This window comes from Canis lupus, chromosome 24 (genome assembly GCF_011100685.1).
Source record: "Canis lupus familiaris isolate Mischka breed German Shepherd chromosome 24, alternate assembly UU_Cfam_GSD_1.0, whole genome shotgun sequence".
Lineage (NCBI taxonomy): Eukaryota > Metazoa > Chordata > Mammalia > Carnivora > Canidae > Canis > Canis lupus.
In genome coordinates this window covers 43,846,220-43,865,060 of record NC_049245.1, presented here as the reverse complement: position 1 = coordinate 43,865,060, position 18,841 = coordinate 43,846,220, and the positions used below count along the sequence as shown (strand labels likewise).

The 18,841-nt window shown below is 45.0% G+C and overlaps 2 protein-coding genes across 4 annotated transcripts in view; one reads left to right on the top strand and one right to left on the bottom strand.

Moving 5' to 3' along the window:
- RAB22A (RAB22A, member RAS oncogene family) overlaps positions 1 to 9,290 on the bottom strand; it is a 49,731-nt gene extending 40,441 nt beyond the window's left edge. Inside the window, exons 1-2 of the mRNA NM_001003208.1 lie at positions 9,235 to 9,290; positions 8,195 to 8,274 (exon numbers count right to left, since the gene is read on the bottom strand). Coding sequence (NP_001003208.1) covers positions 8,195 to 8,274; positions 9,235 to 9,270 — 116 coding nt within the window. The 5' untranslated portion in view covers positions 9,271 to 9,290. The remainder of the gene's footprint in view (positions 1 to 8,194; positions 8,275 to 9,234) is intronic.
- A 503-nt stretch (positions 9,291 to 9,793) lies between these two features.
- Positions 9,794 to 18,841, top strand: part of LOC477273 (serine/threonine-protein phosphatase 4 regulatory subunit 1-like) — an 81,632-nt gene continuing 72,584 nt past the window's right edge. Inside the window, exons 1-2 of one of the 3 annotated variants that reach the window (XM_038572702.1) lie at positions 9,794 to 9,851; positions 9,982 to 10,026. In XM_038572702.1, coding sequence (XP_038428630.1) covers positions 9,845 to 9,851; positions 9,982 to 10,026 — 52 coding nt within the window. In that variant the 5' untranslated portion in view covers positions 9,794 to 9,844. Of the gene's footprint in view, positions 9,852 to 9,981; positions 10,027 to 10,759; positions 10,827 to 18,841 lie in introns of those variants that run through there. The other 2 variants (XM_038572706.1, XM_038572704.1) reach the window with 2 other exon arrangements.

Here is an 18,841-nt window from a genome sequence, read left to right as displayed (position 1 = left end):
AAAAGTCCCACAAAACCCCACAATCTATCAAAACCAATACAAGAAAATCTTTTTTTAAAAAAGATTTTATTTATTTATTCATGAGAGACAGAGAGAGAGACAGACAGACAGGCAGGCAGGCAGAGGGAGAAGCAGACTCCATGCAGGGAGCTTGACATGGGACTCGATCCCAGGTCTCCAGGATCACACCCTGGGCTGAAGGTGGCACTAAACCGCTGAGCCACCTGGGCTGCCCAAGAAATAGAAAATCTGTAAACGAATAATCTCACAACTATGAAAACAAATAGACTTCTTAAATTCCATTCCACAAGGACAATTTGAAGCCCAGATGGCATCACTGATGAATTTTACTAATGACTTAAAAAATAAGAGCAATTTTATACAAACTCTTCCCTGGAGGAGTTTCCCAAGTCATTTTATAAGGGAAGCAAAACCTTGACACCAAACTTGACATACATATTACAAAAGGTATTACTATGTGACTATCTTACTCATAAACATAGACAAAAATCCTAAAAAAACCCAGAAAACTAAAGCCAGTGATTACTAAAAGAATTATACGTTACAATCTAAGTGGATTTCATGAAAATTCAAGTGTAATTTACCACATTAACAGTATAAAAGAGAATAATTACATGACTAACCCAATAGGTGTAGAAAAATCTTTTGATAAATCCCACATTCATTCATGGAAAAAAAATATCCCAGCAAATGATGAAAAGAAGGACACTCTGTAGTGTGATAAGGATTACGTACAAAAAACCTACAGCAAACATATTTAATGGTATGACAGTGTAAGCTTTCCCACTAAGATTAGAGTAAGATAATATCCAGGACCACAATTCTATTCAACACTGTACTACAGATCCTACTCAATTCAGTAAGAAAAGAAAAAGTTTAAGATGAGAAATACATTTCAAAACAATACCATGTAGTATATTAATAGCATAAAATTGCTTTGAAACATCAAACCCCTTAGTATAAATCTAAAGAAAAATGTGCCAGTCCATTACAAAGAGAAGTAGAAAAAAATACCAAGAGAAAATAAAGCTTGTCTAAGAAATGGAAAAATAATTAATGTTTATTTATTAGAAAATTCAATATCATAAAGATGTCATTTTTTTCCCCAAACCAATCTATAAATTCAGTAGAATGCCAATCAGAATCAGTAGAGATTGGTGTGTTGGGCTATGTGAGAGTGGACAAGCTGATTTTTAATGTTTATATAGAAATGTATGCCAAGACATTTTTAAAGAATAATACAGAAGATATACATCATTGGACTTTAAGACTTACTACAAAGACACAGAAGTTAAGAAATTGTAACACTGGCACAAGGACCCAGAAAAAAAGACCAATAGTCTTTTTAAAGGATCAATGACTAAGGCCAGAAAAGAAAGTGTATTATGAATCTTATATGATGCAGGAGTAAAACATGACAGTAATAGCACAAAAGACGAGAGGGAAAATGAGAGTATGCTCTCATAAGGTTCTTATACTATATATGAAATTGTATATTATTTGAAAGTAGACTGAAAAAGAAGTATACTGTAAATCCTAGTGCAACCACTAAAATAATAAAACAAAGAAATGGAGCTGACAAGCCAACAGTGGAGATGAAATGGAATCATTAACATGGGCCAAAAAGGAAAATAGAGCAAGACGGTAGATTTTAGCCGAACCATATTGATAGTTATAACAAATAAAAATGGTTTAAATCAGTATTATGCAACATAGTTTTCTGTGAAGAAGACTAAAAGATAGCTAGTGTGACTGAGGAACTGAATTTCAAATTTTAACTTAAATTCAAATACCCACACGTGGTTTTGGCAACTGTGCTGGACAACAAAGGTTTAAACACTGCAATTTAAGAGCAGGGACTGTCAGATTAAGTATAAATGCAGGACCATAATGCCTTCTATAAGAAACCTCCTTCAAATACATAGATATAAATAGGTGAAAACATAAATGGGTGGGAAAAGATAGGCAAACACTAATCAACAGAAAGCTCAAGAGCCTGCATTAATGGGAGACAAAGCAGAATTCAGAATCAGGGCTGTTACTAGGGAAAAAGGTGTTTCATGATGGTGAGGGGATCAAGTTATCAAGAAAAATAACAATGCTATACGTAGAAACACTCAATAACAAGAGATTCAAAATACATGAACAAAAATTGATTAAACTACAAAAGAGAAATAGACAAATTCTCAATTAGCGTTGGATTTCAAACACTCCTGTCACTGCAAATGAGAGGAGGAAAAATCAGTAAAGGTACAGAAGGCACGAACAGTGCTAATAACCAAGCTGACTAATTTAACATTTATAGAACATTCTCTTCTCATATACATGGAGCATTCACAGGGACCATATTCAAGGCCATAAAACAAATGTCAAATGTAAAAGGTTTGAAGTAATAATGAGTATGTTTTCTGACCACAACAGATTTAAACTAGAAATCAATAATCAAAAAATTTCTGGCAAATCCCTGAATAATTGGAGGTTAGAGAAACTTCTCAACAGGTCAAACAAGTCACAAGGGAGATAAATACTCTGAACAAATGAAAATGAAACAGTGTATCAAATCTGTGGGATTCACTTAAACCAGTATTTAACAGGGAACTTTGTAGCTCTAAATCCTCACACAAGGGAGCATTAAAAATAAAACAAAAAAAAACAAAAACGCCCTAAAAATCAATATTCTGAACTCCTAAGATAAAAAACTTTTAAAAAAAGAACCAATTAAGCCAAAATCTGCAAATGGGGGGGGGGGGGGGGTGGGCAAAGATAAAAGCAAAAAATCAATGAAATAGAAAATAGAAAAATATTAACGAAGGGGTGCCTGCCTTTGTCTTAGGTTGTGATCCTGGGGTCCTGGGATCGAGTCCTGCATCAGGCTCCCCCAGGGAGCCTGCTTGCTTCTCCCTCTGCCTGTGTCTCTGCCTCTCATGAATAAATAAGTAAAATCTTAAAAAAAGAAAAATATTAATGAAATAAACTAGTTCCTTAAGATCATTAAAATTAATAAACTTATAGCAAGACAGATCCTAAAGATATTAAAAGGGTAACAAAAAAATTTATGAATTTTATGCCAATAAATTAAAAAAATAGATACAATAAATTCATTGAAAGACACAAACTTACTCAAGAAGAAATGAATAGACTTGTATCTATTAAAGAAATTGAATCTGTAGTTAAAATATTTCTGACAAAAAAAACCTCCTTGCTCAGATGGCTTTATTTGTGAGCCATACCAAACCTTTAAGAAATAATACCAATTCTACATAAACTCTTCCAAAAAAGAAGAAACACTTCCCAATTTATTTAATGAGGACCTGATACCAAAACTAGAGAAAAATATTACAGAAAACTACAAGATAATTATCCACCTCATGGAGGCAAAAATCCTTAGCAAAATTTTAATAAATCAAACCCAATAATGTATTAAATGATGCATAATAACCAAGTGAAATTTATCCTAGGAACTCATTTGTTTAGTATTTGAGTATAGATTATCGTAATTCACTATTTTAAGACTAAAAAAGAAAAATTCTAAGGACAGTTCAAAAGACAAAAACAACCCAAACAAAACCACCTGACAGAATTCAGAATAATGCTTGATAAAAGATCTCACTGATTCAGGAATAGAGGAGAACATTCTCAACCTGATAGTGGGTACCTATAAAAAAAACTGGAACCTAGCCATCCAACTTAATAGTAAAGGCTCTAATGCTTCCCACCCCAAGGTAAGGAATAAGGTAAGGATGTCTGCTCTTACCACTTGTCAACAAAGTACTGGAGGTACTAATGTAATTGGACAAGTTAAAGAAATAAAAGACATATAGATTGGAAGAAAGAGGTAAAATGTCTTTGACAATATAAAATGTCTTTGACTGTGTAACTAAGGAAATCCCAAAGAATCTATGAAAAACGTACCTGAACTTACAGAATTTTTCTTTTCTTCCCCAAAGGTTTTACTTATTTGAGAGAGAGAGCAAGTGAATGCATGAGCAAGGAGATGGGCAGAGGGAGAGGGAGAAGCAGACTCCCCGTTGATCAGGGAGCCCAATGTGGGGCTTGATCCCAGGACCCTGAGACCATGAACTGAGCTAAAAGCAGACATTTAACCAACTGAGCCCCAGGGGCCCCTGAACTAACTGAATTTAGAAAGTCAAAAGGCCAGTGCGTAAAAAACAAGTTTATTCTATGTATTAGCAATAATTAAAAATTGAAATTAAAAAATTCCATTTACTAATCATAAAAAAATATGAAATACTTTGAGATAAATTTAACAAAGTATGTGCAAAGCCTGCACAGTGACAACTGAAAAACTTTGACAGAAATTAGAACTAAATTAATACAAAAATAATGCCATTACCAATAATACCATGTTTATGGTAAGATGCAATATTGTTGTCAATTCTCCCCAAATTAATCAATAGATTTGCTATATTCACAACCAAAATTTCAGCCATTTTTTTTCCAGAAACTGGACATCGTGATTCTAAAATTTAAACAGAAATGCAAAGGACTGAGAAAAGCCACACAGATTTGATAAATATAAATACAACGGGAAATTGTATACTGCTTAATTTTAAGATTTTCTAGAAATCTACAGCAATCAGGACTGTTTACTGTACCAACAGAAGGACACACAAATGGATCAATGGAACAGAAATAAACCTAGACATACTTATCAGTTTATTTTTAACAAAGGCACTAAGGTAATTTAATAAATGCAGAATTCAACATTAACAAATGTTGCTATAATGACTAGATTGACACATGGAAAAAAATGATCCTTGAATTCTCTTGCACAGCAAACTAAAGCTAGTAGAAATAGGTCATAAGCTAAAATTTAAACCATAAAACTTTAAAAATTCTAAAAAATAGCACAGGAGAAAATCTTTGTGATTTTAGATGTACGTGATACAAAAATATGAATTATGAAAACTGATAAATTGAACTTGATTAAAATTAAACATCTATGCTCTTTGAAAGATACTGTAATCAAAAGTTTAAGAAGAAAATTTTTGAAGAGTGGAAGTTAACTAGCTGGTGGTGTTGAGGGCAGTGAGTAGCATGGGGGACAGCAGGATGGTGAGAGGAGGAACAGGGTATGTTGGAGGGGCAGCCAGGAGGCTGGTGAGGCAGCAGAGGCCAGGTCCTGGACATCAGGGGAGGCTACCACAGGGTGTGTTGGAACAAAACTCTTTTCTTCCCCAGTTCTCCTAAGTGATCATACTCCCTTACTGTCCTCTCCTGCTGCCAATCTCCCTGGTAAGTCTTGCTTTGCACATGCAGGTCTTCCCCAGCTGTGTGTGTACTGCTCCCAACGTTTCCCATCAGTACTCTCATCACCCCCCAACCCACTGCTCAGTTTCACCTGTGCAATGTAGTCTAAAGTCAATTTCTCCAGCCTTTCTCTTTAGGGCCAGGCCCTTATTTCCAAACCATGATTTGGACCTCAATCCCTGGAGAACTTGGTGTCCATTCCTCCTCCTATTCTAAATCCCCCCACTCCTCCCATATTCATGGTCTTCCCTAATGGCCAAATATGTCACACTGGGTGGGGTGGGGGGGTGGTGGGAAGCACAGGCCCTAAGAGCCATCTGGCATGGACTTATATTGGAGCTTTCTTTAGGAGAATAGGAGCTTAACCATTCTGTCCCTCCTGCCTCCCTCTGCATATCTGCCCTCTCTCCATCTTTGGGAAATGGAAATTAAAACCAAAATGAGGTACTAGCATGCACCTTCCAACACAGCTAAAATTAAAGACTCCACTCATCTTTCAATATTTAAATGTCAGGGCTTCCAAGTGCTTTACACCTCTACTCTTTACCCTTAGGCATCGGCCATTCCTTTAGGCCTAGGCCAGGCCTCTGGCCCGTTACGTGCTCTTGGAGCATTCCATGTGTCTCCTTTGGAGCACAGAAAAAGGTCAAATAAATCATTTCCCGTACATTAGTTTTCGAATCTATTTCTTTCCTCCTTGTAGGTAAGGTCCATAAGGGCAGGAACCAAGTTTATCTAAATTAGGAGTTGGCTAACTTTTTCTGAGAAGGGCCAAATAGCATGTATTTTCAGCTTTCTGGGCCATACGCCTTCATCACAACTATTCAACTCTGCCATTGTAGCTGGAGAGCACTTGAGATACCATGTGAGTGAAGGTGACTGTGATTTGATAAAATTTTATTTACAAAAACAAGAGGTGGGACCAAGGTCCAGGATTAGCTGACCCCTGGTCTAAATCACCAGCACCCAGTCTAGCATCTGGCATATAGAAGGCACTCAATGGATAAAGAAAAAAAAAAAAAAAAAAAAAAAGCCCTTGGTTTTGGCAATGAGATGGAAACCGGTACATAGGGAGGGTGGTTTTAGTGGAATTGAGGCAACACTGAAGAGGGTTGAAGAGAGAGCAGCCGCTGAGGAAGGAGTGAGTTCTCTTTCAAGAGTTCCACCACCAGTATGGCACTTGGGGAATGGTATTGTTTTAGTAAGGCAGGTAAAAGTGGAGCATGTTTGTAGGCGGTGACAAGAAAGCAAGGCAGGGGAAGAAAGGGAGAACTGGTGAGGAGGGCCCTCCAGAGCTCAGGTGTGTGAGGAGTCAGGCACAGAGGAGGAACACACTCGCTTTGGCTGAGAAAAAAGGAACAAGGAAAAGTGGAAGGAAACTCGGGGAACACCTCATCTTCCTCCTTCCTGTGAAATGTGAGCCAAGAACACCCGGCAAAGAGGGTGGGACTCCAGGTGAGAAACTATAAGCATCTGTCAGAATGGGAGGGCTGGCAAATGGGTGCATGGACACCCCAGACAGGGCTGCGGGCCTGTCAGCCTCACTGCTACCGGAGCTAGACCCCTCCCTGTCCTCTGGCTGTCTCTGAGAGAGCGCTTTTAACCAAAGTGGTGTTTGCGTCTTGCAGAGCTGTGTTTTCCGCTCAGACCCAGTGTGAAAGGTGTTACTCACTGAGTCACCAGCACTACCTGCTATCACTTCCTGTCACTTCTCTTTCCCAGGCAGGTAGCAACAGGCAGGCCCTGAGGCGGATGAGGTCACGTTTTAAACATGTGCACATACCCAGTTCTTTCTTGAAGGATATCAAAAGGCATTTTAATTTCAGAAATTTAGTAAGTAGGGGTTTCATCCCCATGCCTTTGAATGCGTATGTCGTAAAACATTTCTGTACTGGGCAGAATTGGATTTTTCTTTAAATGGGAGAAACCATTTGATTGGAGGGGGGTGCGCAATAAAAAATAGCATAGCATCGATTTAATTTTGCAAGCCTAACATAGTATTAAAACCTATAAAACACAACTTCTCACAAGGTAAGTCATTAATATTACTGTATCTAAATACCCTGAGAAGTTTTCTGAGTGAAAAACCTACAACAGCCAGTTTCACGTATATCCAAAGTAACAGACACCTGGAAAACGCTGACAATTCAACATTAATTTATTAATTCGCTATTACTATTAGTGTAGGCAGGTTATGAGAGGGGTTCAGATAGGTAGCAGCAGTGACAGGGCCTCAGCCCCGTCCTGGGCATCCACATCTCCGTCTGCCGGCCCTCCCGGTCTGACATGTGTCCTGTTTCTCAGGAGGAACTAAAACCATCTAAATAACGTTTTAGTTGGTATGCCTGCAAGAACAGTATCAGGACCTGTCACCTTCTGCTTTGTTTCAAGATGTGACTGCCGCTGGTATTTTTATTTATGGACTGACCAACGTTCTACTAAGCAGCGCTTCCATTCCTATTTTTTAAAATTAATTAATTAACTAATTAATTAATTAATGATAGAGAGAGAGAGAGGCAGAGACACAGGAGGAAGAAGCAGGCTCCATGCCGAGAGCCTGGTGGGACTCGATCTCGGGACTCCAGGATCGCGCCCTGGGCCAAAGGCAGGCGCCAAACCGCTGATCCACCCGGGGATCCCCTCCATTCCTATTTTTATTTTGAAGTTTCCCCTTCACCAATCAAAAGGTGACTTTCCCAAAACACATCAATCCCCACTGCACGCTTCCAAGTCCTTCCAGGGACGATGGAAAGGAAACTGCGGGCCTGGGAAATGCACTGAGAATGGCGATGCCTCCCCACTCCCAGGAACACACCTTTTTTTTTTTTTTTTTTTTTTTTTTAATTTGGAAGGGCTTCCGGGACACCTTCAGAGACAGACTCAATAAACTTAAATCTCTTACCCTATCGTCGGGTTGATGTTTGGATCAAAACTGTCTTCCACGAACCGCCACACGATGCTCGATTTACCTACGCCCGTATCCTGGAAAAGAAGGAGGCGGGTAAACACAAATAAGTTCACCTGCTTGCAGACGGAGAACACCGCTTCGGGGCCTTGGGCTCGCTCGGCATCTCGCAGACATCAATTCGGGCGCGGGTCTTCAGGACGTCAAGGGGCGCAGGGTGTTTGTAAACATTCAGTGGGAGGGAGGGGGTTTCGAGATGTACTTAACTGTAGGACGGGGAGGGTGGGGGCGGGGAATGTCTTGCAGTTTTTACCGGGACACCAGAACCTTTTGAGAAGCCCAAAGTTTGTGCTCGGCGTGATAAAGCCACAAACTCACTTTCTGACACGTGGAGGTAGACTATGAACTCCTGAAATTACTCGAGCGATCCCTGATAGGGTCACAGCCCCGCCCTACTTGGGAAGGGGTGTTGGTGCTGGTGCTGCTGGTGCTGGACTAGTTACTGGGATCCCTTTCGGCCTCTAAAGCAGCCACTCAGGCAAAAGAGCCCCAACTCCACAGGGCGTGACCTGAGGGCGCCAAGATGCTCCGTCGAGGCAGGAAGCTGAAGCTTCCAACTCGTTTTTTTTTTTTTTGGGGGGGGGGGGCTTCCTGATTTGAACGTGCCCCTCCCCCCGCCCCCCCCCCCCCGAGAAAGTAACTCAGTGAGAAGCGTCCCCGAGCGTGTCCCACAAACTCCGAACAGACGAGAAAAGGAGACGAACTCTGCTTGCAAAAGCCGCACGAGGAAGACCGGCGGCGGGGCCGCACTTCGGGGCGACTCGGCCAACGTGCACCGAGCCCGCCGGCGGGAAGCCGTCGGGGGCCTCGCCGTCCGCGGGTCGGGTCCCCCCCGCAGGGCCGGGACGAGGTGGCAGGACCGCCCCGCGGGCCGCGGCGGGGGAGGGGGCGCAGGGGACGAGGGCGCGCCTGGGGCCCCGGCCTGCCCGGCCTGCCCGGCCTCCCGCGGCCCTCCCGGCCGGCCCGCCGCCACTCACCCCCAGCAGGCACACTTTGAGCTCCCTCAGCGCCATGGCCCGGGAGCCAGGGGCGCGGGCCCGCCGCCGCCCTAAGTTGAGGAGGGAGAGGCCGGGCCCAGCACGAGCATCCCCCGGCGCCGCCGCCGCACGGCTCGGCCCCGGCCGCGGGGCGCGCAGAGGCGGCGGCTGCCCGCTCGCCAGCCCTCGGCCCGGCCCGTCCGTCGCCAGCCGCGCGCGCGAGGGGCCCGCCTCAGCAGCCGGGACGCTGCCTCGGCCTCCCGGGCGCCGCCGCCGCCGCCGCCATCTTGGGACGCTGGCCGGGTCACCTGACCTCCCCGCCCACCTCGGCAGCCACCTTCGCCGCGAGGCTCGCGGGGCGGGGCCTGCCCGAGGGGGCGGGGCGAGGGCCGGAGGCCCCGCCCCTCGCCCGCCGGCCCCGCCCCCCGCGCGGACCCCGCCTCCTGGCCCATCCCAAGATGGCGGGGGAGTGGGGTTGGCTCCCCGGGCGCAGGGGCGGGAGAGCGGGGAGGGGCCTGCCCGGGGGGCGGGGCTGGGAGCCCGAGGCCCCGCCCCCTCGCCCCACGGGCCCCGCCCCCCGCGCGGACCCCGCCTCCTGGCCCATCCCAAGATGGCGGGTGAGTGGGGTTGGCTCCCGGGGCGCAGGGGCGGGGGAGCGGGGAGGGGGGGTCGGAGGGGGCGGGGGCCCCCCGTCGAGGCCGCGGCCCCCTCCTTGTGTGTAACTCCTGTGTGTTTCTCGGTTTTCAGAGATCCCCCTGTACTTTGTGGACTTGCACGATGACTTAGACGATTGTAAGTAGCAGTTGGGGGGCCCCCGCCCCTCCCCGGGAACCTCTCACGGGGCTCGGGGTGCGCGGAACGCTGCGGGCGGGGGCGGCTGCGGGCCAGGCCCCTCCTGTCGGGACCGAGGAGCGGGACCCCGACCGCCCGGAGGATGCACTTGTGGCGGTGCCTCCTCGCGGGGCGGGGCGGGCCGGGGATGGGGAGCCCTCCCCTCCTCCCCTCCTCCCCTTCTCCGGGAGGATCTGGGTCGTTGGGAAACTTCTGACTTCCGGTCACTTTGTGTCTCTTCCTCGTCGTGCTCCGGCCGCGGCCCCCGGGGGGTCGGGAGGGGCGGGAGGGTCGTCCCGGGGCCTGGTGGTGGCTCCGCGGCCGCCGCGGGGTTGGGGAGACTTCCACCCGGGCTCTCCGCGTTTCCCCAGGGCGTTCCGGGGTCTGGAGGTGCGGGCCCTGTGTGGACTCCAGCCCAGCCCCGCGTCCTACCCCGAAGCGCCCTGTGGGCCGGCGTGCCTCTAGGGGGCCCTCCTGCCCTCTCCTGCCCTTTGGGGTCACCTGCAGGACTGCTGGCGGGGGGAGGTGCCCTCCCCACAAGGGCAGGTGCAGGTTCACATTCGTGGTGAATGAGGCATTTCCTTTCCCTCCAACAAACGTTTCTTGAGCACCTACTTATTCAGGGCCAGGCCACGTGCAGCGCCCGAGACCTACAAAGATGAACCAGAGACAAGGACAGCTTTCTTCTTTCCAGGGGGTTCACAGCACAGACATGGTAAACAGAAAATAACCAAGCCCTGGGATGCTTGCTGCGGCAGGAGGTCTGTACAACCACGGGAGCAGCTAACGTTAATCGGGGCCTACTGTCCCATCTTTCTTTCCCCGGCTGCAGGTTTCCTTACGTCATGAAAGTTAGTGTTTATTGAAAAAGTACCGCAGGTCACGGGCAGTTTTAAACTCTGTTCATAGACATTTTGTTAGGAGGAAGCAACATTACTGAAATAGGTGGCACCGGAAGGGGTCATAATAATAATAATTAATAATAATAATAATAATAATAATAATAATAAAGCGAGTGGTTAGGAGCACCGGTTCTGGAGTCAAATGGCCAGAGGGTGAAGGAGGTCCTGTGTGGCTCTTTGCTGGCTGTGTGATCTCGGCAGAGTCATGGTACCACTCGGACCCTCAGTGGCTTCAACTGTAAAACGGGCATCATAGTGTTCCCCCTCAAAGGCTTTCGTGAAGGTTAAATAAAAGGTTTAGTGGGAAGCCCTGTCTGTAAACACTCAGTAAACATCAGCAGCCACGATTGTTGTTATCAATGTGATCATTATTCATATTTATTTAACACCGTTGAGCCAGGTAGAGTATAGACCCTGGGTTTACAGAGATAAGTGTTTCAGCCAGTGGACATACTTGAGAGGAAGGAGTGTCACATTTCTATTGGTAAACATCAGTGAACTTCTGTTAAGGCCCCTTTTATTCATAGATTTGATATTTGGCCTGGCTGGGAAAGCTGATTGCTGACTGTTTTGGTTATCTAGGTCACTCCGAAACTTAGTGGCTTAAACCAACAGCATTTTATTATTATTATTTGCTATTTTAAAAAAGATTTTATTTATTTATTTATTTTTAAAGATTTTATTTCTTTATTCATGAGAGACACACAGAGAGAGGCAGAGACACAGGCAGAGGGAGAAGCAGGCTCCATGCAGGGAGCTCGATGTGGGACTCGATCCCAGGCGGGATCAACCCTGAGCCAAAGGCAGATGCTCAACCACTGAACACCCAGGCATCCCTGATTTTATTCATTTATTTATTTATTTCGAGAGGAACACCATGAGCAGGAGGAGGGGCAGAGAGAGAGGGAGAGAGAATCTCAAGCAGACTAGCGCAAAGCTCAGAGCCCGATGTGTGGCTTGATCTCACCACCTGAGCCAAAATCAAGAGTCAGATGCTTAATCAACTGAGCCACCCAGACGCCCTGAAACTAACAGTTTTATTATTGCTAACAATTCTGTGGGTTGACTGGGTGATACGGAAGCTTCATGTGGTTTCAGCTGAACTCTGGGAAGATGAGAGGGTTGGAGATCGCTTCACTCACAGGACATCTGGTGGAATTGTCGGCCAGGACCTCAGTTCTTGTCCAGATACCTTTTCTATTTTCTACTTGCCTTGGTTGATCGTCTCAAACCACGGTGGGTGGCTGTAGGCAATTTGACCTCTTTCCTGGTGGCTAGCTTCCTTCAGTCTTTATTGTACATATGTGCAAAAGGAAAGTAAGAGATTATATATGGAAAAATAATTGATTTTACTTTGGCCCTCTTTGAACAAGTGTTGGGTGTTTGACACTTATACTAGAGAAAGCCTTAAATACTCTGTGGCAGATGGCTGAAGACTTGCCCCAACAAGGAGGGAAACCACCATCATGGCTCTGAATATACCCATGCCTTGGTATTGCAACTTTGGGAGTCTCGTGGGGCTTCCTGTTTAAGCAGAGGTGGAAGCTACCAGGTGCTGGACTTCATGACTTTATAATATAATTGATTTAATGTAAGCCATAGTAGGAGGGCCTGTTCCCCCACAAAACTCCCTGGGTCCCACCTTTATACTTTACTGGGGTGGCATTTGGTATTATTATGCTGTGACTGACAGCAAGAACCCTGAGGTCCTGTGACCCACTTCCTGCCTTTAGCTGTGTCATCATATTGGACAAGCAGATCGATCCCTCATTCATTCTGTTCAATTTCTTCATCTGGAAAATTAAATAAGAATAGAAGATGCCTCAGAGAATTGATAAGATTAGATGAGATAGTACACATGTAACAGTTTAGCTCAGTGCCTGGCATAACGAGTTTTATAGTCAATGAATTATTATTATTTTCATTGTCCTTACCAGTGCTGGGCTTTCACGTAAGATTTTCTGGTTCAGTGTTTATGCTGCTACTCTGTGAGGTAGGTGAGATTATACCTATTTTACAAACTATAGAACTGAGAAATCAGAGAGGTTAAATAACTTAAGTAGTGTGGCACAGCTCGTAAATGATAGTATTAGCAGTCAGACTCTTTTGACTCTTTTTTCTTCTGTCACCCAGATCAGCCTCACAAGTATTCTTAACCTAATGGCAGGGCATGGATGTCAGTTTGGGTGATTTTAGGTCTGTTGTCTTCCTTGGTTGTTTTGTGTAAGTGATGTGATAACTGCTTCATTTAGGCTGTAAGTTGCTTTGGGCAGGGACACAGGTCATCCTTTTTATAACCCAATGTCCTGTTTGAGCTAGGTGTTTAATTAATGTTGTTACGCGTAACAATAATGGATTACAAGGCTTGTCTGATTTACTTTGTGATTCTTGATTAAATCTGGCTAACTTAAAAAAAAAGCCTTAATGAATGGATGCCTTGTTTTTTTAAAATCATTCAGAGTCTTCAGGCCATCGCAGCACAGAAAAGATTTAATTTTAGAGAATTACCTTGCTAAATTCCTTCTCTTGAGAGCAGAAAGTGTGTGGGGTGGCCTGGCATATTGGTCCCTGTGGCGGATCGCACTGGAAAGTGGAGCTGTGTGAGTTTGTGCCTACGGGGCCTGTGAATTTGCTTGTAGCATGTGCAGCCTGAAGAGGTGCTACTCTTGGTAAGGTTTGCTTGGCCAACTAGAATTTAAGTGTATGCTGGTGGTAGTTGAAAACAAAAATGAGGGTGATCCGTCGTGGATGAAAAGACACCTAAGTGACCGATTACCGAATAACACTATGTGGTCAGATTTGGGCTCTTAGTTGAACAAACCAGCTTTAACAAGACATTATTGAAACAGTGGAGAAAATTGAACTTGGACCAGGTAGTAGATGATGTTAAGAATCATTATTAACTTTGTCAGATGTGATAGTGGTTTCACAGTTTTGTTCCAAGGGGAAGGGCCTTATCTAAGAGAAACAAACAAGCTTTTATGGGTGAAATGATTTGATGTGTGAGGTCTGCTTTCAGATACTGTAACAAACAATAGACAAGCACAAACTTGGGAGGAAGGATAAATGGGGGAAAAGGGGCAGAATATTGATACTTGTTGAGGCTGGCTGCTGGGGACGTGTTTTTGTTTTTTGTTTTTTTTTTGTTTGTTTTTTATTACACTGCTCTGTTTTTGCATGTGTTTGTAATCTTCCATAATTAAAGAGTTTTTTAAAAATGAGGTAGAAGTTTCGTATGTGATCCAGCATCTGCACAGAGTTGGAAAGCTGGATGTCAGTTCCGAAGTCGCTGCAACAGTACAGTAGGCTACATTTAGCTTCCAAGGACGGACTGGTAGACTGTATTAGCATTTAGGGTACGGTGTTTGTTTTCAAATGTTTGTATCTATGAAAGAAGTCGGGAAAAGGGCATACTTCTATTGATGAGAAAGCCTAGGTGCCAACAAATGATGTCTGAACTTTTGTAGAAAATAGGATTAGCTAGGGTGGAGGAATACAGACAGACTCTCTGGACTCTCTGGACCTTAGTGCTGGAAGGAGCAGTGTATGGCTAAACTGGAATAAAAGACATCCTCCAGAGCAAAAAGCATTCCATTTCACCTGCCTGCTTTGTTCCAAATTTGTAAAAATGTTCTGTTCAAGGACCACAGCCAGGCTGTGTACCCCCAAAGTGGAGAAGCTATATTATTTGAGTCCACAACCAAACCATTGAACTTTTGCTCTGAACTATAATATAAACTTGAATCAAAGATTGTCAATTAAAAACAAAAACAAAACAACTTTCCCTGTTAGGTGAACTAGCTTAAACAGGAACAGGAACTTGTATGTGCTAATACTTGGAAAATAGAGCAAAATCTAGACATTACACTATTTTCTAAATCAGAGGTGGGCAAATTTTTTTTCCGTAAAGGATCAGATAGTGAATATTTTAGGCTTTGTGGCCTAGAAAGTGTGATGCAACCAGTCAAGCCTGCTGTTTTTGCCTGGAAGCACCCACAGACATACATAAATGAATGACTATGGCTGTTTTCTAATAAACCTTTATTTATAAACACAGGCAGTGGGCTGGATTTGGTCCATAGGCCATAGTTAGCCAATCTCTATTCTAAATCAAACTTGATTTCATTCTGTCAGAGCCTCTGAGTTTGTCTATTAGCTGAGCCAACCTTACAGGCTGTCTTTCCCACCCGGTTCAGTTTGAAGAGCTGAGGTTTTGCTAACACAACCTGTTTGGTTAAGTAACCCCTTGACATATTGCTAAAAGTTCACATCTCATTTTTCCGGTTGGTGTGTCGGGGATGAAAACATGTACCTCTTTCCTCCCAGCAGGATGAGGTGGCAAGGAACAAAAGAGTCAGAGTGGTAGATGCAGATTCGACTTTGCCTCCCCTCCAATCATTATAGTGCATTTTACTTTTGGTGCTCTGCATTTTCCATTTCCTGTGAGACAAACAGATGAACATCAGAGATTCCCTGAAATTGCCTTTGTTTAAAGAAGAGAATTTTAAGTGGCTTTCTACATCACAAATTAAGATCTTTTTTATTTTTTAATTAATTAATTATTTTAGGCTCCATGCCCATTGTGGGGCTTGAACTCATGACCCTGAGATTGAATTGCATGCTCTGCTGAGTCAGCCAGGCACCCCAACGAATTAAGATCTTCTAAACAGAAAATTTGCAACAAAACCTAAATAATGAAAGAAAATGGTTTTGACCCTCAGAACACTACTTAATTTGAAACCTGATGGGGGAAAAATAAGATGAGGGCAAGTGGTTGCATTCTATGTTTGGAAAGTCATTCACTCGGTAACAGGTGTTTCTCCAGTTCCTTCTAGGTGCCAGCCTATGGGAAGAGGTGTTGGGGATAGGGGGCTGATGAAGCCCTGGGCTCTACCCAAGGACACTCTTGCCTGGTGGGGAGGTGCATGCTATGTACAGTGCAGAATGCAGCCTGCCGAGGGCTCAGGTGGAAGAGTGAAGAGAGCTGAGCATCAAGACAGAGCCGTGTGTCCTCCAGGGATAGAGGGGAGATGCTATTTAGAGTTGGATCTGGCCAAGGAAGGCGATGGGCATTCCAGGTAGAGGGCCTCTATATGCAGAGGTGGATATGTGGTGAGGCAGTCAGGGATCTAGGAACCAGGGGTATAGAGGTTTGAGGAGTGGGAGAGACTGCAGAGGTGGGTTGGGGGTCCACCAGTGAAGACTCTGCCTTCCCAGTCATAGGGTTTAGACTTTATCCGAGAGGTGATAGGGTGTCCCTAGATGTGTCGCTGGGACCTATGTGTTAGGAAGACAACCCAGGCAGTGGTACGAGAACTGCCATTCAGTTAGGACTAATAATGTGCCAAGCCCTGTTGTGAGTGCTTCTAGTATTTAACTGCAAAAAAAACCCTGTGAGGCTGATATTTTAACTTTAGTTTGTTGCCAAGCCAGGCTCCCAAGGGGCACGGAAAGACTAAGTAACTTGCCCAAACCACACAGCTAGTGAGTGGCAGAGGTGGAATTCAAACCAGGGAGTTTGGCTACAGAATTTGTACTTAACCACCATGCTTTGGCAGACTTGCCATTCATTCATTCATTCATTCACGTACATGACTAATAATTATTAAGGACCTATTAAGTTCTGGGCACTACACTAGGCTGTATGGACACAGAGGTGAATGAAACAAATCTCATTTCTACTCTCATGGGGCTTTCAGTCCAGTGGTAGAGACAGCCATTAAAAAGCCAAAGCAAGTGAGTGAGCTAAGTTCAGGAGTGGTAGGTGTGGTGTAGGATGCGTGACAAGTGAGTGTGGTCAGTAGGGCCAGGCAGGGCTGTGGGAGGGATGGAGTTGCTGCTTTACCTTGAGTGGCCAGAGAGGTCTTGTCTGGAGCTCTGAGAAGCATGCTAAGCTTTTTTCTTTTTTTTTTTTTTTTAAAGATTTTGTTTATTTGTTCATAGACACAGAGAGAGAGAGGCAGAGACACAGGCAGAGGGAGAAGCAGGCTCCATGTAGGGAGCCTGACGCGGGACTCCATCCGGGGTCTCCAGGATCACACCCCGGGCCTCAGGTGGCGCCAAACCGCTGCGCCACCAGGACTGCCTGCATGCTAAGCTTTGAGTAACATGATGGAGATGTTCCGACATGGAGCCACAGAGAACATTCGGGCATAGCAGACAACCAGGGCACAGGCTCTGAGGCTGGATGGGCCCGTTGTTGTCCAGGCCTCGTGCATCTGGAGCATAGGAGTTAGAGCAGTGTGGTGCGGGGGCGGGTAGAGAGGGCCCTAACATGTGTGACCTTCTGCCCCATACAGGATAAGGGGTTTGCCTTGTGCTCAAGGAGCCCATGGGGTGCCACTGGAGAATTCTAGTCAGGTGAGTGCCCAGAGCTGAGTTACATTATAAAGGACAGACTGCGGAGAAATAAGCCAGGGATGGAAAAAGTGGTGTGTCCTAGGGACTCAGGCAAGAGTAGTGGGGTCTTGATGGAGGAGGAGGGTGTCAGAGTAGTGGGTGGGGTCAATAGATAGTTCTGACAGGGACGAGTCAACTCAGAGTCATACCCTGAAGCAGCACTTCTGCTTCCCTCCACCCAGGCAGGGCTGGGTTCCTCTCATCCTCCCTGAAGCCAATGGCATTTAAGCCAGATGTGGCTAGATGTCTGCCCTTGTCCATCAGACACGGTCTTCCTCATCTTGGATCACCAGGGTCAGGGTCTAGCATGCTGAGTGGCACATGACAGGGACACGGAAGTGTGCATCGAATAAAGAAACCAGGCTGTATGTGAGGGTGGAGTTCATGTTTTCCATCTGAGATGGTTACTTTTGAGGTGTGCTCAGGAGATCCTGGGGGCACAGTCCGGGAGACCACTGAAAAGCCCCCTTGTAGGGTTCTGTAGAGGACTTAGGCCTGAAGAGAGTCATTAGTGGTGGATGGAAGATGGAGCCAGGGTAATGGGTAAGAGCAGCACAGCGGGAGTTGGCGGGGAAGAAGGTCAAGGGTGGAGTCCCTGGCAGCAGAAGCTTCTAGTATAGTGCACCCTGGGGAACAAACCTCTCAGAGGTAAGAAGCCAGGGGACCCTTGAAGCCAAGGTTTTGTTTGGGGGGATCATTCATGCCACTTGCCACGAAGAGTCGGATCAGATGAGTACTGAAGACAGGCCACGGGGCTGTGGTAGCTGGGAGGTCTTCAGTGACCTCTGTGAGAGATTTCCCAGTGTGGTCAAGGAGCAGAAGCCAGACCGGAGTTAGTTGGGAAGGCATTACGCGTTAAGGCAGTATCACCTGTAGTCCACTAGCTCCGTGGTTATTTACTGAGTACCTCCTCTGTTCCAGGCACTGGCTGGTGATTGGATACTTTTGGGAATGGTCACTGTTCTTTCGAGTTCACAGCCTAGCAGGGGAAAACAGACCCTTTAAAAGGAGAAGCAGCTGGAAGGATTGAGGTCAATTGCTTTTCTTGGATAGAAGAGCCCAGAACAAATTTGCATTATTTATATCTACCCTGGAAACCTTAAAAAAAAAAAAAAAAAGATTTGAATAGCTCAATAATTCTACTCCTGGTTATATGCCCAACAAGATGTGAATGTATTATTCTCAAGAAGGCATGGTCATAATAGCACTGTTCTTTTTCTCTTTTTCTTTTTTTTTTTTTTTTTAATCTTTTAAGTACCTTTTGTGGCTGCAGAGCCTTGTTAACTTTATTCATAGATTAAAACTTTAGATATATTGAGTAGTTAGGGGGAAAATATCAAGTAATGATTATATATTGATTATGTACTATTACCTGACGTTATAGTATGTGCTCTGGATAAATTTCTCTTAGTAATTCTATAGCTAATCTTTTTTGTTCCCCCATGTTATATAAATATATTTATTGTTTTTACTTC